General features: G+C 45.9%; 1 protein-coding gene across 3 annotated transcripts in view; it reads right to left on the bottom strand.

Moving 5' to 3' along the window:
* Positions 1-24,363, bottom strand: part of XRCC6 (X-ray repair cross complementing 6) — a 116,544-nt gene that overhangs the window by 68,670 nt on the left and 23,511 nt on the right. For all 3 annotated transcript variants that reach the window (XM_033929366.1, XM_033929365.1, XM_033929367.1), the window contains exons 4-7: positions 21,058-21,199; positions 17,696-17,950; positions 2,862-3,045; positions 403-589 (exon numbers count right to left, since the gene is read on the bottom strand). In XM_033929366.1, coding sequence (XP_033785257.1) covers positions 403-589; positions 2,862-3,045; positions 17,696-17,950; positions 21,058-21,199 — 768 coding nt within the window. The remainder of the gene's footprint in view (positions 1-402; positions 590-2,861; positions 3,046-17,695; positions 17,951-21,057; positions 21,200-24,363) is intronic.

The raw sequence follows: 24,363 nt of genomic DNA on the forward strand, positions 1-24,363 counted from the left end.
TGCACACCACAGTAGTTTTTCTAAGATTCTTTGCCAACTGCAGTATATTTGTAGAAAGCTACCTCTTAGATAAAATATCCTTTATGCTACAAAACCGATGCATTTCTATATTTTGATACAACTACCGCTTCTCAGATGTGGACCAAGGACCAACTAAATTCATCTGAGAATTATCACCTACCCCATAACTATACAACAAGCCAGACAACAAACTGAACTGGGGGACTCAGACCCAATATTAGACTCGTTCTAACAAGTTCAGAAAGCAAAGGAAAATGACTGAATACCTGCTTTCCCACTCAGTTTTTGGTTGGTGTAGCTGGGCAAGTATATACTCATCTTACATGTGCGTGTGTAAGAGGAAATAAGCCAGGATTTATCTATATTGGAAGATCACCTTACCTGAGCTCTCTTAGTATCACTGGGCAACATAAGGCTTCCTGTTTCTTGGTTAAATGTTCGTGTCTTGGTTTTTACTGGCTCATTGGTCTCCCTGTACAGCTTCACAGCAGCAGGTTTAAAAGCTTTCTGAACCAAGTTAAACACACCAACACCAAGAACAAGATCTTTACTCAGCTTCAGATTCAATCTACAAGGAAACAATAGATATGTATTTACAGAAAGTGAACAATAATCAGCATCAAAGTTTGTTTTCTCGTTGTGAATTGTGCATTTTAAAGTACTGTGCAGTTGTACTGAAGACCTGTACTTTTTCCTTCAGTTTGAGCACTTGCACCCCAAAAAAACCACTCGCATCTGTCCTGAAATTCAGATTTTCTGTCAGAAATGGGGGGAAAGAAGAAGCAACAGAAGAGCTAGTAAATGAAAGTATTCAGGGTTGCAGAGCACAATATATCACACTGCACACCAGAGCTAAAATAGATGGTAGAAAACAAAAGAAGTTTTTCATTCACTCACACTTCAAGAGGAAAAATATTTCTGTTTCAAAAATATCCTCAGGTAAGAGTAACAGTACTTACCGTGTTTCCCCCAAAATAAGACCCACCCCGAAAATAAGCCCAAGCATGATTTTCGGGGTAGGTCCTAATATAAGCCCTACCCCAAAAATAAGCACTAGTTGGATCGACCCCCAAAGCCCCTCCCGAACATCCCCGACACTCCACGATTTGCCAGCGTCAGCACTTTCTCTCTCCCCCCCCCATGTACTGCATCTTTCCTTTTCTCCTTCCCATCTCACACAACAGAACCCCACCGACCCTCCCACTGCTAAGCTGACATACCTCCATTCCAAACAGCAACAGCGGCAGCACTGAACATGCTGCTTCGCGGCCTTCCCCACCGGAGCCTTCCCCCTGCCGCATCATTTCATTGTGTTGTGTCACTGATGACATCAGTGATGCAGCAGAGGGATGGGAAGGCTCCAGCAGGGAAGGCCGCGAAGTAGCCTGTTCAGTGCTGCTGCCACTGATGTTTGGAATGGAGGAGGTATGTCTGCTTCATGGTAGGAGGGTCATAGGGGTTCTGCTGCATGGGGAGATAGGAGGGAGAAATGGAAATATGCTGCATAGGGAGATGGGTTGGCGGGGTCCTGCTGCACGGGGGAATGGCTTCGTATTATCTGTTCCACAAAGATCTCAAGACTTTTTTATTTCAGAAATGTTATGACATCTGAAATTCAGTTTGTTTAAAGATGATCTGTAATTTATTTATTTGTTAACCATTTAAAGCTCTATTTTATAAGGAAGATGTAGCATATCAGAACAATGATTAGATTAGATCTAATGCAACACAATGAAATTGCTTTCGGGGTTCTGCTGCACGGGGGGGATGGGAAGGAGGGCTAGAAAGATGCTGTACAAGGAGATGGGTAAGAGATGATCTCTGTACACAAAAGAAAATAAGACATCCCCGAAAATAAGCCCTAGTGTGTTTTTTGGACCCAAAATGAATATAAGACAGTGTCTTATTTTCAGGGAAACACGGTTAACAATAGGGATCCAATTTTATGGTGAGCATGATTAAATCCTAAACAAAATGTGAAATTACCAGCACCTGCCATGCATTCGTATTGGCTGTCACAACACATCAGGGCTGAAGAGTGAACAGATGGTAGAAACAACAGTAGCAGACCAGGACCCAAGAGAGAGATGGTAGCAGCAGCTGCAAACTGTGGTTACATAAAATATTTTCATGCATTTGAAAGTCACAAAAAGCAAAGCAAAAAATGCCCTTTCTTCTGATGAAACATTTAGAAAGAGACCATGCCAATAATTCCTGCTTAAGACAACTACATTATTCTACACTAGTCTTTAAGCCCGTTACATTAACGGGTGCTAGAATAGATGTATGTGTCTGTCTTTCTTTCTTTCTCTCTCTCTCTCCTTGGCCGCTTTCTGTCATTCTTTCTGTCTCTCTCTTTTCTCAGCTGTCCACCATCACCCCTTGCCTGCTTCCCCTGTTCAGCAGTAGCCCTTCTCCCTTCCTTTTATCTCCCCCTGTCCAGAAGCACTCCTTACTTGCTCCCCCTGTCCAGCAGCACTCCTTACCTGCTCCCCCTGTCCAGCAGCACTCCTTACCTGCTCCCCCTGTCCCTCTTCCCTGCTCCCCCTGTCCAGCAGCACTTCTTACCTGCTCTCCTGTCCTTCTTCCCTGCTCCCCCTGTCCAGCAGCACTCCTTATCTGCTCCCCTGTCCCTCTTCCCTGCTCCCCCTCTCCAGCAGCACTCCTTACTTGCTCCCCCTGTCCCTCTTCCCTGCTCCCCCTGTCCAGCAGCACTTCTTCCCTGCTCCCCTGTTACTGTTTTCCTATACTATGGATTTTGCTAGCTAGTTGCCTTGTTTTTTGAGATGAAGAGTAGACATATTCTCTCAGCCCTGTACTGTTTCTGTTCCTCCACCTACCTGCACAGAGCACGCTTCTTGGCTTCCTTAGCTCTCACTTTCTTCATTAGGTCCTCCAGCTTTGCTGACTCCTGAAAATGCACCCCCAGATCCTCATCCTCAGCAGTGTTGATAATGTCTCGGTAAAAACAGGAAACATCAAAGCCCCCATCCTTTTTCAGGTGCATCAGGTCAAGAAAAATACCTATGATACGCAAGAGTCATGAAATCAGAAAGCATGAAATTCAGCATATGCTAGAAAACAAACAACAAAAATAATGCAGACTTGCTCTCCGCTGTCTCAGTGCTACCACAGTGCTTGCACCACAGACACTGACATGATAAACCAGTGGAAGAAAGGCTTTGGATCAATGGCATGAGTGGACATACTAAATCAGGAAGTAAACTTCTGACCTGCTCCACATCAGAACTAGAATATTCCACCAGCAGGCATGGATGGAAAAAATTCAATCACTGAATAAATCTTTGTACTGAATCTATGTATAAAAATTGGGTATCCTCCTACCCATCTAAAATGACAATATAAATACTGTATATGCTCGAATATAAGTCGATCTGAATATAAGTCGAGACCCCCTTTTTCCCCCCAAAAAGGAGGAAAAATGGTTGACTGGAATATAAGTCGGGCGGCTTAATATTCAAGTGTCCTGCCCTGTCAGACTCTGCACCCAGCCCCCTCCCTGCCAAGATCTGCACCCTTCCCTCTATCCCTCCCCTGTCAGGCACTGCACCCAGCACCCTTCCATCCTCCCCTCCCCTGTCAGGCTCTGCATCCAGCACCCTTCCATCCTTCCCTCCCCTGTCAGGCTCTTCACCCAGCACTCTTCCATCCTCCCCATGTCAGGCTCTGCACCCAGCACCCTTCCATCCTCCCCTCCCCTGTCAAGCTCTGCACCCAACATCCTTCCAACCTCCCCTCTCCTAGGCTCTGCACCCTTCCTTCCTTCCCCTGTCAGACTCTGCACTCTCCCTCCCAGACTCTGCCCTCTGTCCCCCATCCCTACCCTATCTTCATACCTTTGTCGATCTGATGGAGGTGCAGCGAGTCCTCTGCCAATCGCTGGTGGAGGTGTAGTGGGCAGGAGCAAGCTTTCCAAACTCCTGCCCCGCTGCGCGATCCAATTTTGCCATCTGAGCTGCACAAGCAACAGCGTGATTTGGTGCTGCTTCTCAGCGCTGAGCGGCTTCCTTACTGGCTCCCGTGAATTTTCACCACCAGATCGGCAGATGTATGAAGATAGGGCAGGGAGGAGGAGGGGGGGCAGAGCCTGGTGGCGGCCTTAAAAAATTCTGGGAGGGGGTATTGATCCGAATATATACTGGACCCCCATTTTTGGGCCAATTTTTGGGCCCCAAAATCATGGTTTATATTTACGTATATACAGTAAGTAAATAACCCCTCCCCCCTTTTATGAAGCTGTGATAAGTTCTTTTTATTGCTGGCCATGTCGGAGGTAATACTGCCACTACTGGCGATAAAAAAGCATAATGCGGCTTCATAAAAGGGGGGCCTAAGTAATCCTATATAATAAAAGGCTAGCCTCGCATGCGCACTCCTATTTGCGTGCTTCCGTGATCAGTAGGTCTGTGGTCGCAGAAGTGCGCATGCGCACTTATATGCCACCAGCCGCTGATGGCCTCCACAAGCCGGGACCGCAGCTAACCGCCGAACTCCGTTCCTCCAGCGGGGGGGGGGGGTCTGGGAGGAAAGGGATCGCGGCCGCTCAGCGCCCCCACTGAGGAGCCCAGGGACCCAAGTCCTTTGCCGCCCCCCCTTCCCTTCCCGCGGGCCCGACTGGCGATTTAAGCAGCGTGTGCAGCAGTCTTCACACGCTGCTTCAGGCCCTTCTACTGCCCTGATTTGCTCTGCCGCGTCTCTGATGATGTCATCAGGGACATGCCAGAGTAAATCAGGCCAGTAGAAGGACCCGAAGCAGCGTGTGAAGACTGCTGCACACGCTACTTGAATCGCCAGGTTTGTAGTCGGGCCCGCAGGAAGGGAGGGGGGGGCAGCAAAGGACTCGAGACCGCGTTTGTAGTCGGGACTGCGGGAAAGGAAAGGGGGGTAGAGGAAACGTTAATGCTGCTGCACAGGGAACTGGTGTGGGGGGGAGGGAATGCTGCTTTGGACAGACAGATAGAGGGAGGAAGGGAGACAGAAAGAAAAGAAGAAAGACATAGGGGCAGGTGCACAGGGAACTGGTGTGGGGGGAGGGAAATGGAGGGGGAGGGAATGCTGCTTCGGACAGACAGACAGAGGGAGGAAGGGAGACAGAAATAAAAGAAGACAGACACAGGGACAGGGAGATACACAGAAAGACAGATAGATAAAGGGGGCCAGGGACAGAGACAGACAGAAAGAAAGACAGCGGGAGTCGCGTCAGGAGGGGTGCGGGATACGGCAGAGGGAACTTTTCCAATGGGTGCAACTGGGCGGGTGTCGGGAACCTCTGATCAGGGGCAGAGCAAGGTAAGTGTATCATAGGGATAAGAAGGAGGAGGGGGGAGAAAAAGGAAGGGACGTCTATTGCTGGACAGGGGGAGAAGGAAAGAGGTGCTGATGGACAGGGGGGGTGAAGAAAAACGAACAGAGGCCTAATATTGGACAGGGGGAGAAGGAAAGAGGTGCTGCTGGATAGGGGGGAGGTAAAACAAAGGGAGAAGTGCTGCTGCTGCATAAGCAGAGTAGTGAAGGGGTGGTGGTGGACACAGGGGAGGTAAAAGGAAGGGACAATGGACAGGGGGAGCAGGCAAGGGGTGGTGATAGACAGCCAAGGAAAAAGAAAGACAGAAAGAAAGAAAGCGACTAAGGAGAGAGAGAGAAAGAAATAAAGACAGACAGACACACATATATTCTAGCACCCGTTAATGTAACGGGCTATAAGACTAGTAATAATAATAATAATAATTTTATTTCTTGTATACCGCTATACCATGAGGTTCAAAGCGGTTTACAGTATAGATACCATAAATATGCAATAAAAATTGAAATAAATGTTATACACCTTAAAAAGTCTTGGTTCTAACGTTTTAACAATTTTACTGGTGATACAAGAGAAAAGAAACAGCACTGCAAAGTCCGAACAGCAAAGTCAAGGTAGCAATATTATAAAGTTGACTACATAGTCTAAGCAAAGATTACCACTGTTTTGTATAAATTCTATATCCGTGACCATCCCCTCCTATCTTGGGCCAGAATACCCAAACCAAAGGGAACTCCCAAACTGAATGGAGAACAATTATTATGAGTGTCCAAGGACACCCCAAAGTCCTGTTCCCATCACTCCTTCAACACTGTATAATTTCTAGCACTTAAATTCTGAAGTACTGCATGAGCGCTTTTGAAATAGTAACATTTTCCATTAAAAAAATACTGGAAAAAGGCTTCCAGTTTAAGTCCCAAGCCATTTCATATACTGTTAGGATCCAAAGATGTGACACGATGTTTAATTTGACAATATAGTCCTTATCCAACAGATCTGACAATAGAGTCACCCCACTCTTAGACCAAAGAAAAACTCTATTCTCCCTTCCTGAGAAAAAAAAAATCTGTTTTTCCCCAGTATAGGGAGCTGATCTGACACTGTAGGGTCTTGGCCCCAAGATCTCAACAATGTTCTTTATACCTCTTGCTTCAGACCCAGAACGAGACTAGGACAGAGAGAGAATGAAAGATTAGGTTCTTACCTTACTAATTTTCTTTCTGATAGAAAACATAGGATTTTGTATCATAACTGTTCCTTCCCCCTAGTCGCAAACTTTGCAGAAGGGTGTCACTCAAAAACTTCCAACTCTTCCCTTTAGCACTGGAGAACAGTCTCTTCAGTTAGTACCTAAGCAATTGAAATCCACTGAAACAGACAGGGGCATACCAAAAGTGCCCCAATTGCAGACCATAAGGGGGTGCTCCCGAGCTCAGTGTAATGGTCCGGGAATTTCACTGCTCTGCTGGTGTTGGGCCTTCCTCTCTGCCAGATCCTATCTTCGCAGATGCAGGAAGAAGGCCTGATGTCAGCAGAGCAGCAAGTAAAAGTTGTTGACAATGAGAAAACGCTCTACTTCATGTAGCCTGCCGGGAAAGAGATAAGCCTTGGTGGAGCAGGCTGCAAAAAATCTCACCGGGGGGGTGTTTCATTCAGATCCGGAGGTACTGCACAAGGAGATGGGAGCAGGGCTGGCATTGGGCTCCCACAGCTCTGGGGGCCCCCTGTGAGTCAGCATGCCCTGCAGGATTTCTTTCTTGATGCCCACAGGGACTGGCTTTCAGTGTCTCAAATCACTGCCGGCTGGTGGCTCTGCAGCCATGGAGGGATTACCAGCAGCTCTTGTCCTTGTGGACTCAGGACTTGGGTAGTTGCCTTCGGTTGGCATCTTTGTCTTCTCTGGTTTGGCAGGTTTCCCAGGTGGTGCAGCACGCTGAGCTCCAAGAATGTCAATTTAGGGTTCTCCACAGAGGTTATATTTCCCAAAAGCAGGCCTTTCATTTTGGTTGTGCCATTACGCCTACATGTCTAAAATGTCACTGGGTTGATAATTCTTTGGCGCATGGCCTCTGGTCTTGTACACAGATTGCTGCCTTCTGGCTGGAGGTCCAACAATACTTACAGACACTGTTGGGATATACCCTCTCGAATCATGTTGAGGGGATTCTCTTTCTTGCAAAAGGCTACCTAGGGGGGCTTTCAGCAGGGGACAATTTGCTTCTTCGCAAAAGCTATATAGTTGGGAAGAAATTTATTTTGAATCACTGGCTTTGAGACTCCCCACCCACCATTTGGTACTGGCGCCACAAATTTCATCTTTTAATGGTATGGGAATCTATGTCAGCCGTTAGATGACCATGGAATAAAGGGAGTACTAAAGGAGGACAAAGCCATCGCCGACAAACTGAACACATTTTTTGCGTCTGTATTTACCGAAGAGGATATATCTAATATACCAGAAGCCAACAAGCTATGCACAGGAAATGAAGTTGGGAAACTGACAGGGTCTATGGTAAGTCTAGAAAATGTATGCAGATAGATTGATAGGCTTAAAAACGATAAATCCCTGGGACTGGATGGCATCCATCCGAGGGTAATCAAGGAACTGAAAGGGGTTATAGCTGAACTGCTTCAACTAATAGCCAATCTGTCGATCAAATCAGGAAAGATTCCGGAAGACTGGAAAGTGGAGAATGTTACGCCAATCTTCAAGAAAGGTTCGAGGAGAGATCCGAGAAACTACAGACCAGTGAGTTTGACTTTGGTACCGGGAAAGATGGTAGAGGCGCTGATAAAAGACCGCATCATCGATCACCTTGATGGACACAAACTGATGAGGACCAGCCAGCACGGCTTCAGCAAAGGAAGATCTTGCTTGACAAACTTACTGCACTTTTTCGAAGGAGTAAATAGGCGGATAGACAAGGGTGACCCAGTCGACATCATTTATCTAAATCTTCAGAAGGCATTCGACAAGGTCCCGCATGAACATCTACTTTGAAAAATTGTGAGCCATGGAATCGAGGGTGATATACTAACGTGGATTAAAAACTGATTGGCGGATAGGAAACCGAGAGTGGGGGTAAATGGACAATACTTGGACTGGAAAAGTGTCATGAGTGGAATGCCGCAGGATTTGGTGCTCGGGCCTATGCTCTTCAACACATTTATAAATGACCTAGAAATTGGCACAACGAGTGAGGTGATTAAATTTGCGGACGATACAAAGTTATTCAGAGTAGTGAAGACACAGAAGGATTGCGAAGACCTACAACGAGACATAAACACACTTGAGGAATGGGCTGCGAAATGGCAAATGAGGTTCAATATGGATAAGTGCAAGGTAATGCATGTCGGTAACAAAAATAATATGCACGAATACAGGATGTCCGGTGCTATACTCAGAGAGAGCCCCCAGGAAATAGACTTGGAAGTACTTGTAGACAAGACAATGAAACCGTCCGCGCAATGCTTGGTGGTGGCGAAAAGGGTAAACAGAATGCTAGGAATGATTAAGAAGGGGATCACAAACAGATCTGAGAAGGTTATCATGCCGCTGTACCGGGCCATAGTATGCCCCCACCTGGAATACTGCGTCCAACACTGGTCGCCGTACATGAAAAAGGACATAGTACTACTCGAGAGGGTCCAGAGAAGAGTGATAAAAATGGTTAAGTGACTGGAGGAGTTGCTGTACAATGAGAGTCTAAAGAAACTGGGCCTCTTCTCCCTTGAAAAGAGGAGACTGAGAGGGGACACGATCGAAACATTCAAGATATTGAAGGGAATTGACTTAGTAGAGAAAGAAAGATTGTTCACCCTCTCCAAGGTGAAGAGAACGAGAGGGCACTCACTAAAAGTTAAAAGGGGATAGATTCTGTACAAATGAAATGAAGTTCTTCTTCACCCAGAGAGTGGTAGAAATCTGGAACGCTCTTCCAGAGGCTATTATAGGGGAAAGCACCCTTCAGGGACTTAAAAAAAGGTGAGATAAGTTCCTGCTGGACCAGAACATATGCAGGTAAGGCTAGACTCAAATAGGGCACTGATCTTTGACCTAAGGGCCGCCGTGTGAGCGGACTGCTGGGCACAATGGACCATTGGTCTGACCCAGCAGTAGTGCTGCCCGATTCACGATTTGAATCGATTCACCGATTCACTTCGGGTGAATCAATTCGAATCGATTTACCCCACCCAAAAATTGGCCTCCCGATTCATTAACTGACCTACCCCCCCTCGCCCCTAAAGCAGGAGCGGCAGCACTGCCTCTTGCTGGCCTGCCGCTCCTGCTTTAGAGGGCGAGTGGGGAGGGTCAGTCGGGAAGTGGCTTACCCGCTAGTGTCAGGCTTCCTGCAGCAATTTACCGAAATTCAGTAGCCTGCCCTGATGTCAGAGAAGGGGTGGGACCGCGGCAGAGAGAAGACAACTCAGACAACCTATGGCAGCTTACAAAGATCGCTAGAGCCAGCGATCTTCTTCTGCAGGGCAGGCTGCTAAATTTAGATAAATTAAACACGCAGGCCTTCTGGGGGGAGGGGGGATTGTAGTCCTTTGGGGGGATGCAGGTCTTCCAGGAGGAGGGGGGTGTAGTCCTTCGTAGGGGGGGTGCAGGCCTTCCGGGGGAAGTGGTACATGCCTTCGGGGGGCTGCAGGCTGGTCTTCAGGGGTGGGGTGTAGTCCTTCAGGGGGGACATGCAGGCCTTCAGGGGTGGGGTGTAGGCCTTCAGGAGGGGTAGTACATGCCTTCCAGGGGGGTGCAGGCCTTCAGGGGGACAGGCTGATCTTCAAGGGTAGGGTGTAGGCCTTCGGGGGGGTGGTGGTACATGCCTTCCGGGGGGGGGGGGTCTTCAGGGGTAGGATGTAGGCCTTCAAGGAGGGATATGTAGGTCTTCAGGGGTGGGGTATAGGCCTTCAGGGGGGTGCAGACGTTCAGGGGAGGGGGCCCTGGTGTAGAAGTACACGGAGGGAGGGAGGGAGGGAATGGTGGGTTCAAAGAGACGTGCATATGCCGGACTTTGGGGGGAAGAAATAATGGGTCTAAAACAGAGGAGAGAGAGAGAGATGGTGGACAATGGAATTTAGGGATGAAAGGAACAGAAAGGGAGAGATGGCGGACCCTGGGGTGGTGGGGAAGGAGGGAGCAATGCTTGATGAAAGGGTAGTTGAGAGAAGGTGGATCTGTGGATGGAGACGAAAAAAAGGAAAGATGCCAGACCTCTGGGAGAGGGAAGGGAAATGGAAGGGGAGGACAGAGATGGAAGATTGATGGTTAGCACGGAGAAAGAAGAAAGAAGGAGATCCTGGCAAGCAAGTTATCAGAAGACAACCAGAGCCTGGGACCAACAAGATTTGAATAATGACCAGACAACAAAAGGTAGAAAAACTAATTTTATTTTCTGTTTTGTGATTACAATATGTCAGATTTGAAACGTGTATCCTGCCAGAGCTGGTGTTAGACCGCAAACGTGAGTTAGGATTTAACAGAGAGAGAAGTCTTTTTTGTTTGTTTATTTTGTTTACACCACAGCGCCAGTGTGGTTAGGAGAAGGCAAAGGGGGTGAAGAGGGTATAAAATAAACCCACCAGGATGTTTGAAAAAAAACAAAACACCTAATTGGGCAGGAAAATCGAATCGAAAAATCGATTCAATAGGCTGAATCGAATCGAAATTTGTTTTCCTGAATCGGTCAGCACTACCCAGCAGTGGCAACTCTTATGTTCTTAGCCCAGTTTCCAGACACCAGAGTAAGATTTTTCTGACCATCTGGTCCTCTTATTTAGACACATTACCTCCTTCTATTCGGAGTCAAATAGTAAATAGATTGCGGAAGCCAGCGGTACCCTTGTTGCCTATTGTTTGAGGCCTGGTTTGGGAAGCTGGGTGGGTTATGGGGTAGAAGGGGGGAGAGGGTGGGGTTTTCAGTGGGGTAGTTGTTTGGCCAAACCCAAACCTGGACTCTGATTGTCTCGTTTAGTTATATATGTTAGATATTATTGTGTTCTGTAATGAGAAAATGCTGTATCTGCTTTTATTGTTCTTTCTATTATATGTCGAATAAACAGTTTTGGAAAAAAGAAAAAAATTAGGAAGTTTTTCAACCAACCAGGTGGTTTCCCTTTCAAGTCTGTTCTGCATGAGAATATCGAGCAGCAGACGAGGATCTGAGACTTTTCCTCCTTTAATCATATGAACCTTCCCCTTTGATGGGTTTTTTTGAGAGAGCTAGTTGTGGGTATTGAACCCCACTATTTAACCCTACTCTCCGTTTTCTATCTTTCAACCAGTTCTTAATCCATAATAGGACATTAGATGATCATGGGATAGGAGGTAATTTCCTCAGAAGTCTTTCATGAGGCACTTTGTCAAATGCCTTTTGAAAATCCAAATACACAATATCAACCAGCTCACCTTTATCCACATGTTCATTCACCTCTTCAAAGAATATCCACCTTGAACCGCAAGGTAATGGCGGAATAGAAATCACTAATGTAATGTAAATGTAGTAGATTGGTGAGGCAAGAGTTCCCTTGACTAAATCCATGTTGGCTTTTAGGGGCATTTTGAAAATACAAAAACGTCCAAAAATCAGCACTTGTATAATTTTTCTGCAAAAGTCCAAGTGTCGATAATCAAAACAAAGAACTTAGGGCTAGATATTCAAAAAAACATGTAAAAACCTTTGATAGGCTGCCATCACAACCATTATAGTAGCGATTTTTAAAAAAGCAAGTCATTCTCCATAAAACACTCATGCAAATGAGGTTGGCAGAGAGTAGTGAAGACTTGCTAAATTTGCATGTGCCCATCGCTGTTTATAGTGATAGGCACATGCACAGAACGGGTAAAAAAAAAAACCCCACAACAGCGAGAGAGATGCCCAATGTCTCTCGCCGCCAACTTACACACCTCCCTGGCAGCAGGAGAGATACCCAATGTCTCTCGCTACCAAACTACATCTCCCCTCTCAGCGGGAGATATGCTCGATCTCTCCTGCTGCCAACCGACACCCCCCCCCTGGAGGCAGGAGAGATGCCCAATGTTTCCCGCCACCCTCCTCTCAACTTCCCTTGGTAGCAGGAGAGATGCTCAATCTCTCCAGCCCAACTGACCCTCCCCCCCATCTGAAGAGATGCCCAATCTCTCCCGCTGCCAACCAACACCCCCAAATCCCCTTAGCAGCGGGAGAATTGCCCACACTCTCCTGCTGTCAAGCAACCCCCCGGGTGCATCCAACAACCCCCCTCATATTCAGATGGCTGGCCAGAGAGAAGCCTACTCCCTCCGGCCAGCTTGCCCATCTCTTCAAAATGGCAGGACCTTCCTTCCCTGATGTATCCTGGGATGCACCAGGGAGGGGCCTGAGGCTCCGACTGGCACAGGCTGTTTAAGGCCCCTCCTATGGGTGGGGCCTTATACACTGCCGAGGGGAATTGGGGGGGGTGTTGGTTGGCAGCGGGAGAGATTGGGCATTTCTCCCACTGCAGAGGGGTGACAGTTGGGTGGGAGAGATTAGGCATCTCTCCCACTGCTGAGGGGATCTGGTGGTGGTGTTGGTTGGCGGCAGGAGACACTGGGCATCTCTCCCGCTGCTGGAGAGGTGTGTTGTTTGGTGGAGACCGGGCATCTCTCCCACTTCCAAAGAGGGCTATAATACGCTCAAGAAGTGTGCTTTTACTACTCCCACTAAAAAATAAAATAGATGACAATTTGATTCTTCATATAATTTCCCCCCCCCATTAGCCACAGTCAAAACACATGCCACAATATGCACTTTTAACAGTGCTGTCACAGTACCGGCACCCCTGGACCAGTTGCTGATTTTTGTCGCCAAAAGCAGACGCCACTCTTGGAGAATAGCTCAGCGACTTTTAAGAATCCACCGGAGTGTTCATTTCATTATTGAAGAGCCCATTTGCATGGCATAGAAAGCTAGAAAGCTTGCTAAAGACCAAGATAAGCCATTTTGATAATCCGCCGCTAAAATGCATGCATGCATGCATGCTTACTACCTCCCTCTCCCAACCTCCTTAATTCCGCAAGTGCCAGTAATATCTGCTCTGGCTTCAGAATCCCCACGCTGATATGCACCAGAAACCATCCCCCCCATAAAAACCCTCGACAATCCAACCTTGCCTCTCTAAAGCCTATTCCCACTGCCAACCTCCCAAACCTCACCTCCGACTCCCAACACTTTATTGCAATGTCAGGTCCGCATGCAACAAGATCCAAATTTTGAAGGATCTACTCGAAGACTCTGACCCTGGATTCCTATGCATCTCAAAATCATGGATCACAAAAGATGACCAATTTACTCAAAACGAACTCTGCTCTCACGGCTACCATGGCCTCTTCTCTCCCAGAACTAACCGTAAAGGAGGTGGCCTGGCATTACTCTACAAATCATTTTTCGATGTCCAGCTCCTCGAAAAAGGCAGTCACACCTCAGTAGAATACATGCTAGCCTCTGTAAACGATGAACTCCACCCCCGTGCACTGGGTATCCTGCTTCTATATCGCCCACCCACCCCTTGGAACAAATCCTCTGAACTTGTCCTCGAGACTATAACAAATGCCTTCCTCAAATTCCAAAGACTACTGATTATAGGGGACATCAATCTCCACCTAGACGACCTCACCAGCAAGGACACAACCGAATTTATTAGCTTCCTCACCTCCCTTGGCTTCCCCCCCCTGCCCTATCCCCAACCCATGAAAAGGGGCACACACTTGACCTCATCAGCTTCCTCGACCTCACTGCCCACAAAACTTTAGCCGGCGATACTCGCTGGGATCATGTACCCTGGTCTGACCACCTCTTAGGGACCTTCTGTCTCCCCATCTTCATGTCGCCTTTTGGGGCCCCGCACTCCCAATTCCATCACCTTCTGCAAAAAAATTACGAACGACCTGTTCTGGACTAAATTTCTCAACCTATTCTCCTCCACTCCTCAGCCTGCAGACCCAGAATCCTACTGGCATAATTGGGTCACACTTTCCCAGTCCACTTACCACTCCCTCGCCCCTCTTTCCACTAAAACCGTCTCCTACTCCCGTAAGGCCCCTTGGTATCTCCCCTATCACAGAGAACTAAAGCAGAAATGTTGAGCTCTGGAGCGCAAATGGAGAAAATCTAAATCCCCTATCGACAGACAGTCCTGGAGGGCCAACATCAAGTTCTACAATACAGTTCTGAAAAAAGCAAGACAGAACTTCTACGGAGATAAAATCACTAGATCCAACAACCAGAGCAGTACTCTATTCAATATCTGGCGTTCCTTAACGTCCAAAAAAGGCTCCACCTCAGTCCCCTCCTCCCCCTTAGCTGGTGTTCTGGTGAAATTCTTCAACGATAAGATCACCACCTTGAGATCCCCCTTCCCACCCACAGTCCCCTACAACTCCCTGGTGCCCACCGACTCCATTTCTACCCCAACGACCTCCTACCCCATCCCAGTCGACAGATCCTGGTCCACCTTTGAGCTCGTATCCGAATCCACGGTCCTCAAACTTTGCCTCAAACTGAAATCCTGCAACTGCTCCTTAGACCCATTCCTCTCCTACTTATATGAGAAAATTCCCGCGCAGGCCATCTCTTCTATTACCGAACTCATCAATTCCGCCTTACACTTGGGCCTTTTCTCCCTAGAAATGGGCCATATTGCCCTGACCCCTCTACTGAAAAAAATCTGACCTAGACCCCTCCACACCATCCAGCTATCGCCCAATAGCAAATATCCCTCTATTAACCAAGTTGCTCGAGTCCATCATTGCCACCCAACTCGCATCTTATTTAGAGAGATTTTCTATCCTCTTACCTTACCAATATGGATTTCGTCCCAATTTCAGCACCGAATCCCTAATGACCTCCTTAATCTCTAAGGCCCAATTACTCCACTCTCGAAATAAGTTTGCCGTCCTCCTTCAATTCGACCTTTCCGCTGCTTTTGACGTTGTTCACCATGACATCCTAGTCTACCAACTCTCCGAGATAGGCATCAACTCCACAGTCTTAGACTGGTTCTCTAAATTCTTACGCTCTCGCTCTTACATCGTCAACATGAATGGCACCTCATCCACCCCCTGGCAACCAACGTGTGGAGTCCCGCAAGGCTCACCTCTTTCTCCTATCCTGTTTAACATCTATATGTCCTCCCTTAAACTCCTCCACCTATCACCCCTAGAAACAATTTACACTTATGCTGACGATATCCTAGTCCTCCTCGAGACTGACCCAAACCTTACCAACCTCTCGGATAAAATATCCTCCTGTATAACGAACCTCCAGTCCTGGGCCCATACTGTCAAAATGAAACTGAACGAGTCCAAAACTAAACTACTTTGGCTCGGCCCTAAACTTGACCAACTCCCCACCTCCATCCCCCTGTCCTCTGGCTCCACTCTGCAGCTGGAGTCCTCGAGCAATGTTCTGGGCATCATCATCGACTCCGCTTTGTCTTTCAACGACCACCTCAATTCCTTGGCAAAAAAATGCTATTTCAGCCTTCACATGCTGAGGAAAGTAAGATCCTATTTTCATCAAAATCACTTTACTGTTCTCGTCCAATCTATCATCCTGTCCAGGTTGGACTATTGCAACTCAATCTACCTAAGCCTTACCAAGAAAAGCCTTCATAGACTTCAGCGGATCCAGAATGCTGCAGCCAAGCTCATCTTCGCAAAAAGTAAATTCGACCATGTCTCACCGCTCCTGTCCAAGCTCCACTGGCTTCCGATTATCGCCAGGGTCCACTTTAAATGCGCCTTTCTAACTTTCAAAATCCTCCATGGCATCCTCCCTCCCTTCATCCCACTCTCCTGGAACTCTTTAAATCTTAATACCACCAGACCCACTCATAAACTTAAATTATCCTTTCCTTCATTAAAAGGCATTTCCCGCGCAGGAAAACTAGGGACCTCCCTCCCCTTCAGACTCACTAAGCTCTGAAACAACCTTACCTCCCCCCTCCCCCTTTCTCTATACCCTTTAACCTCTCTCAACTCCTGTAAACCATGCCGAGCTCTACGATCGTGGAGATGATGCGGTATATAAACCTAAGGTTTAGTTTAGTTTAGTTTAGGCTAAACTGTCTAGAAACTAGTTTAGTGACCGCGTTAAAGTTTTGAGAATTTGGGACGTTCTCCCTGCAAAATGTCCAACTCAGAAAGGGGTGTTAAGAGGCATGTTTTGGAAGAACAGAATACTGGCTCAAGACTCATATGCCTTTTGCACTTCATTTTTCGAGATTAAAGCTCAAGCCTTAGGAAATGAGGAAGAGAATTTCAGAGGGCATGGGCCAAGAAATAAAATGCAATTTGAGTGGTCTCAAATCTTGCAAAAGTAGAAGAGAGAATTAGAACAAGCTGCCCTCAGCGCAGAACACTGTGTCCATGTGTCTAGTGTGCTCATCTTGATTAGTGCACATGATCTTCGCACTTCAAATATGCATATTTAGCTTACTGCATCAACAAAGCTTTCATGTGCTTTCATGTTACACGAACATTAGGTGTCATGTGTTCAGCCATCAGTGCACGGCTCTAAACATGAAGCTTTCTGCATCGACAACTCAAATTTTACAGGAAGCAAAGATCTATTCATGAATCATATAGGCAGCCTTCTGTCTGAATCAACATCTGACAATGTCAGTTACAATAGAATGTGATCTAAAAGTAAAATCATGCTCACATCACACCGCAGCATACCAGGTCAGAGTATATGAAACAAGCCAAAAATCAATTTTAGGACAGGTTATATAGGCAGTCAAATTGCAGGTAAAGCTTCATTTTATTGATATAGGCAATGCTGGACATTAAATTGGGTCCATCTGGTCCATATACTTGCATAGCAGCCTTATTCCAGCCTTACTGGACACTCTCATCTGAACAAGAATCATCCCGTTTTGCTCTCATTTCTGTCTTTTACTACTGTGTTTTCCCGAAAAAAAGATCTCAAAAATAAGCCCTAGCGTGATTTCTAAAGATGCTCCTAATATAAGCCCTACCCCAAAAATGACATCAGTGATACAGCAGAAGGAAGGCTTGGGCGGGGAAGGCCACGCTGATTTGGGATGCCTCGGAGGTATGTCAGTCTCATGGTGGGAGGGTCAGTGGGGTTCTACTGCACATGGGGGTGGGGGAGAAAGGAAAGAGGACGAATTGGGGTAGAGGAGAGGAAGGGAGAGGATTGTACATGAAAAAAAAATGACATCCCCTGAAAATAAGCCCTAATGCATTTTTTTGAGCTAAAATTAATATAAGACTGTCTTATTTTCAAGGAAACATGGTAAGAGACAAATAAAACCACACCACACTAACCTCAAGGACCTTTCAGCAGAGGTTATTATATTACTGACCTGTCTCTCGAAGGTCACTGGCTTTAGTGAATGCAAACTTGATTTTGGTGCTGTCGCCAACATGAGGGTGATCATCATTGGTGAACAACATGATGCGTTTGTGGCTCATTCTCAGCTTAACATCACTGAAGAGATTGGCACAGATCCAGAGAGCTTGACCCAGAGAGAAGTCCTTGCTGTGGCCAATGGTCTCACTAAAATAAGCTCTCCCCTTCTTTCCTTTGTACTTGTCCAGCTCCAGCACTCGCTTGGCACCTTAGAAGACAAAGGGGGAAAAAGCATTATTATTCCAATGTAAATTTAAATAAGATCATCAACCACTCCAGGTGATAAAGGCCAGCAGCGTGACGGATTTTAAGAGAAAATGGGATACTCATGTGGGATCTTTAAGGGAGTAAATTCAGGGGAGGGGATACTTGGAATGGGCAGACTTGGTGGGCTATAGCCCTTTTCTGCTGCTTTTTTCTATGTTTCTATGTTTCTAACCAGTCTCTACTGTAAACTGATGTTGCAGATGAAGTTTAAATTATCTTTGATTTTGGAAGCAGTAAAGATGTTTCTTTTTATGCAGGCATTGGGACAGAGGTGGATTTCTGATTTTATATACGAGGACTGTTCAAAAAGTGGCTTAGAGCGCGCAAGATGGAGGCATAACCGCAGCGCTCCTCAATGCCCAGGCAACTTACTAAAAAATTAAAAAGGCTTCGATAACTTCGCTCCTTCATAAAATAGTAGAAAACCTTGCTGGTTATGGCGGCAACACGGCAAGGGAAGTCGGAGAAGCCTAGCACATCGGGTGTGACAGCGAAAAGGTCAAAGATCATCCAGCTGACGCCGTTGAAAGTGAAGTCCTTAATTTTTCTTGCGTAAACAAATAAAGTTAGGGAGGTGTGGTTTGGTGCACGTATGTAGGCGACCCTAATGCACATGCTTGAATTTTTCCTGCCTACAGAAGCTGTCAGTCACCGCCAATGAGTGAGGAAGTATAAGTGAGCACCATCGGATTTTCTTATTTGACAAAATGACAGAAAAAGTTGAACAACGCTACTGCATTAAATTTTGTGTAAAGCTTGGCTATTCCCAAGTGGAAATGAGCCGCAAGATTCGACAGGCCTTCGGGGATGAAGCAATGGGCACCACACAGATAAAGGAGAGGTACAACCGCTTCAGAGATGACTGCACGTTCCGGTAGGCCCTCAACATCCAGAAATGAGATCTCCCTTGAAAAGAGGAGACTGAGAGGGGACATGATCAAAGCATTAAAGATACTGAAGGGAATAGACTTAGTAGATAAAGACAGGTTGTTCACCCTCTCCAAGGTAGGGAGAACGAGAGGGCAATCTCTAAAGTTAAAAGGGGATAGATTCCGTACAAACATAAGGAAGTTCTTCTTCACCCAGAGAGTGGTGGAAAACTGGAACGCTCTTCCGGAGGCTGTTATAGGGGAAAACACCTTCCAGGGATTCAAGACAAAGTTAGACAAGTTCCTGCTGAACCGGAACATAAGCAGGTAGGGCTGGTCTCAGTTAGGGCACTGGTCTTTGATCTAGTCAAGCAAAAATCTTGATTGGTAACTTTTAGATAATTTCATTGAGATGCGGGAAAATTTCCCTTCCCAACTACTCCACACTCTGTGGATCCAGCGGTGAATTATGAATCTCAAGGAAGGTGGCTCTTAACATCTTCCAGCCATTGTAATAGTCAAAGCACGGTCTGACCTCAATTCTCCCTACATCAGAGAAGGTTATCATGTTGCTGTACTGGGCCATGGTGCGCCCCCACCTGGAATACTGCGTCCAAAACTGGTCACTGTACATGAAAAAGGACATAGTACTACTCAAAGGGTCCAGAGAAGAGCGACAAAAATGGTTAAGGGACTGGAGGAGTTGCCATACAATGAGAGGCTTGAGAAACTGGGCCTCTTCTCCCTTGAAAAGAGGAGACTGAGAAGGGGACATGATCGAGACATTCAAGATATTGAAGGGAATAGACTTAATATATATAGAGAGAGACTGTTTACCCACTCCAAGGTGGAGAGAATGAGAGAGCACTCTCTAAAGTTAAAAGGGGATAGATTCCATACAAACATAAGGAAGTTCTTCACCCAGAGAGTGGTAGAAACATGGAACGCTCTTCCAGAGGCTGTTATAGGGGAAAGTACCCTCCAGGGATTCAAGAAAAGATTAGATAAGTTCCTGCTGAACCAGAATGTACGCAGGTAAGGCTAGACTCAAATAGGGCACTGGTCTTGACCCAAGGGCCGCCGAATGAGCGGACTGCTGGGCATGATGGACCACTGGTCTGACCAAGCAGCGGCAATTCTTATGTTCTTATGGTGATGCAGGGTTGTCGAATTACGATCAGAGAACTTGCAGAAGAGGCGAGCATCAGTGTTTGATCCATTTATTCCATTTTGATCGAGGATTTGGGCTTCAGGAGAATTTCAACGAAGTTCGTGCCAAAGCTGCTATCGAACCTGCCCATTCTTCACATTTAATACGGAGTTTCCTGGCCAAACACAACACACCTGTGATTCCTCAGGCTCCCTACTCTCCTAACATGGCTCCATGTGACTTGTGGCTTTTCCCCAATCTGAAAATGCCCCTGAAAGGGACCAGATTTCAGTCAAGAGAAGACATCATGGGCCAGTTGCAAGCAGTCTCAAAAAAGACATTCCAGTGCTGCTTCCGACAGTGGCAGAACCGTTGGAAGAAGTGTGTGGCAGCCCAAGGGGACTACTTTGAAGGAGATTAGTATAAGATTGTTGTATCTGAATACGAGTATTTTTAATGAAAAAAGGTCTGATACTTTTTGAACAGCCCTCATATTGCATTATTTAACATTTAAAATGTGCAATTGATTTTTTATTGTAATCCACCTAGGCACAGTTAATTTGGCTAAAGGCAGAATATAAAGCAAAATATCAAATCAAAGATTTATGAATTAAGCTTAAAAATGAAAGGTTACAGTTAGCATTCCATAAAGCAATATATTGCACTAAAGTACAGTACTCCCCCGAAATTCAACAGAACCCCCGCAAATTTCAAAAAAATGCAAATGTGGTTTAGGAGTAGATCGAAGGCAGGAGAGGGCAGCTGGGGCATCGGTAGGTGCTGAAAATCGGGTGTGGGATCATTCTCAGTATTTTCTAACTGCCTCTTCCTGGTACTAAAGTTAGGCTACACCAATCAGGAGCTGCTTTGACACGCTATGGCGTGTCAAAGCAGCTCCTGATTGATGTAGCCTGACTTTAGTACCAGGAAGAGGCGAAAGGAAAATACCGTGAAAGACTAAGGGCAGTTTAATTTGAGATTACATCTGTTGTACTAAACAGAGAACACTTTAAAGTGTCATTCAATTACCTGGTGTGTCCAGCTCATGTAGGACATATATATGGTTAAACCCCTCAACAGAGTTCTTGTGCTTCTCTGTGCCAAAGAACACCAAACCTAAGAGATCTCGCTCACTGCTGATAATCTTACTGGTGTACACGCTCCTGATGCACTGGGAACAAAATAAAACTAAATTATGAATCATTCTCTAACCCTAACAATTTACAATTCTCATGGAAAATCCAGTACAAGTTTATTCTGTACTTTTGAGTGAGATGCTATGGAGAATTTTTAACCAAGCAGTTTTTCCTGTTCCTTCTGGGCTACCAGCAAAATTAGACCTACAGCTGGAAACTTGGGGCTCCTTTTACGAAGGTGCGCTAGCGGTTTTATCGCACGCTAGCCAAAAATCTACCGCCTGCTCAAAAGGAGGTGGTAGCGGCTAGCGCATGCGGCAATTTAGCGCGCGCTATTCCACGCATTAAGGCCCTAGCGCACCTTCGTAAAAGGAGTCCTTGGTGATATTCACAACTATCTGGGGATTTTTTCCCCCTTTTTTTGTATCCCCATCCCAACTTGCTGCTTTTAGTTCAGTTTTTACAGCAACAGCAAGAGTCATAAATCAAGGGTTCTTTCCACGACTTGCAATGACAGGCCCTAAAGTTGGCCACTTTTGTGCAATGGCTTCTTTTATTTTTGAAATTTAGTACAAAGATACCTATCAAATATTCTCAATTTAAAATGTAAAAACTATGCTAAGCTACACTATTTATGATACAACATATTGAAACGTCCATCTGCCATAACTTGGCTGCTTCCTCCTCTGGTTTTAAAAGAATAAGCAAAAGACAGCCAATCAACAAAAGCCTATTATTCTTTTTACATTTTTAAGATTTCTGACATTTTTGAAGCCCACCCACAGACTCTTTACTTTTGATAATGTGTCATTTACAAGCTGTGTAGTATTCAGAGGTCAAAGAAGACATCACTCTGTGAAAGCTTTCTTCCACATATTATAGAGAAAGATCTAGGGTAGGGGTGGGCATTCTCAATCATCAAGGGCTAAAACCCAGTCAGATTTTTAAGATTTTCCCCCATAAACCCCCATAAACAAACACAAAATCTATTTTACATACAGTGGAGGCAGTGCTTGCAAATAGATCTCATGCATATTCGTTGAGTAAATCCTGAAAACCCGACCAGGTTATGGCCCTTGAGGACAAAGGTTGCACACCCTTGATCTAGTCAATTAGCTTTGGCAAGTTTGTAGTTAAACTACCATTACAAAGAAGCAACTGCAATCAGCCCAAAAGCAGTGGTCTCAAACTCACGGCCCGGGGGGCCACATGCGGCCCGCCAGGTACTATTTTGAGGCCCTCGGTATGTTTATCATAATCACAAAAGTAAAATAAAACAGTTTCTTGATCATATGTCTCTTTAACTATAAATTACAATATTATTAAGACTTAACCAAAAGGAAAAGGTTTTACCTCTTGCAAAATTGTCATTTCTTTAATAAGACATTAACTATTTTTTCCGAGACCCTCCAAGTACCTACAAATCCAAAATGTGGCCCTGCAAAGGGCTTGAGTTTGAGACCACTGGCCCAAAGCAACTGCAATCAGCCCAAGGAGACATGGTAAATGAACACCTTTAAAGCATGGTATAAAACTTACTGTGATTTATAACACTCCCACTTATATGCTTTGAATTTCAGAATGTTCAACCTTGTTCTCATTCAATTCTAAGATCACACTTTTACAAACAAAAAAAAATATCTATAAACTTTTGTTTTCATTCAAAAGGAGAAATTGGGTTCTTACCTTTCTTTTAGACTCTCCAGATCGGTACAGCCTTCACTGATGGGTAATAGCTCACCATGACCAGCAGGTAGAGACCGAGACCAAACTTTTGATTATAGTACTTAATAGTTGTCCCTCCCACTATCTAACAGTCTGTCGAATAGCCAAGCAGAACTAAGAAAGCTAACTAGAAAACAGCAACAACACTTTGAATATACAGGAATGCTGTAGGAAAATGCACAGAACAGGCCCTTGCAGCAAAATATCTCCACAACTCGCCAGCCGAGCCACAGCTGCTGTTCTTTGATCTCCATAGCCCTAGTAAAATACTAGAACCTGCAGAAAAAGCAAAATCTTCATGAAAAAAAATACGAAAAACAAGCAACAACAGACAGGGTGGGGTGCTGTACTAGTCAGAGTCTAAAAGAAAGAAAATTAGCAGGTAAGAACCTAATTTCTCCTTCTTTGTCAAACTCTCCAGATCGGTACAGCCTTCACTGAGGGTACATACCAAAGCAGTACCCATCACAAGTGGGACCCCTGAAGTGCTGACACCAGGACATGCTCATTGAACACCGCATCCCGAAGTGCCTGAACATCCACACTGTAATGGCAAACAAAGAAATGCAGAGAAGACTAAACCGCAGCTTTACAGATATCCCTGGAGGCACAAGAGAAGACAGCCCAAGAAGCTGCCTGACCCTTGAGAAAATCCGGAACAGAATTCTTCTGAAGAAGATACGTGGAAGCGATAGTCTCCTTAACCCAACGTGCAATGGTAGCCTTAGACATGCCATCCCCCTTACGAGGACTCGGTAAGAGGACAAAGAGATGATCCAATTTCTGGAACTCCTGGGTCTGCTGAACATAAGAGCGAAGGACCCAGCAGACATCCAAAATGTGCAACTGCTTCTGCTCCGAAGAGCTCTCCCACCTATGACATGAAAAGGCAAAACCACCTTTGGCAGAAAGGAAGGAACAGGCAGCAACACAACCCGCTCCCTAAACTCCAGGAAGGGAGGCCTACAAGAGAACGCCTGTAGCTTAGAAACGCATCTTCCAGAGGTAACAGCCACCACAAAGACCGCTTTAAGAGTAAGGTCCTTCAACGAGCAGGAACCTATGAGCTCAAAGGGAGGGCGCAGAAGCATGGACAGGACCAGATTGAGATCCCAAGACGGAAACAAAGGCCACACCGGAGGCTGAAGCAATTTGGCTGCCCACAAAAAGCCAACCATGTCCGGAAGAGATGTCAAGTGCCTACCCTGCAGCAACCGCAAAAAGCGGACAAGGCAGCAAGCTGAACCTGGAGGGAAGACCTGGCGTGGCCCCTGTTCAGGCCATCCTGCAAGAATTCCAAGATATTAGGCAAAGAGACGTGAAAGGAAATCACTCCCTGCGCAGCATACCACTCCTCAAAAATATGCCACACACGCACATAAGCCCTGGAAGTGTAAAGTCTCCAGGACCCCAAGAGAGTGGGGAACACTTTATATTTGGTGAAGATTTATTGATGATGTGATCATGTTGTGGC

Source organism: Geotrypetes seraphini, chromosome 2 (assembly GCF_902459505.1).
Source record: "Geotrypetes seraphini chromosome 2, aGeoSer1.1, whole genome shotgun sequence".
NCBI lineage: Eukaryota > Metazoa > Chordata > Amphibia > Gymnophiona > Dermophiidae > Geotrypetes > Geotrypetes seraphini.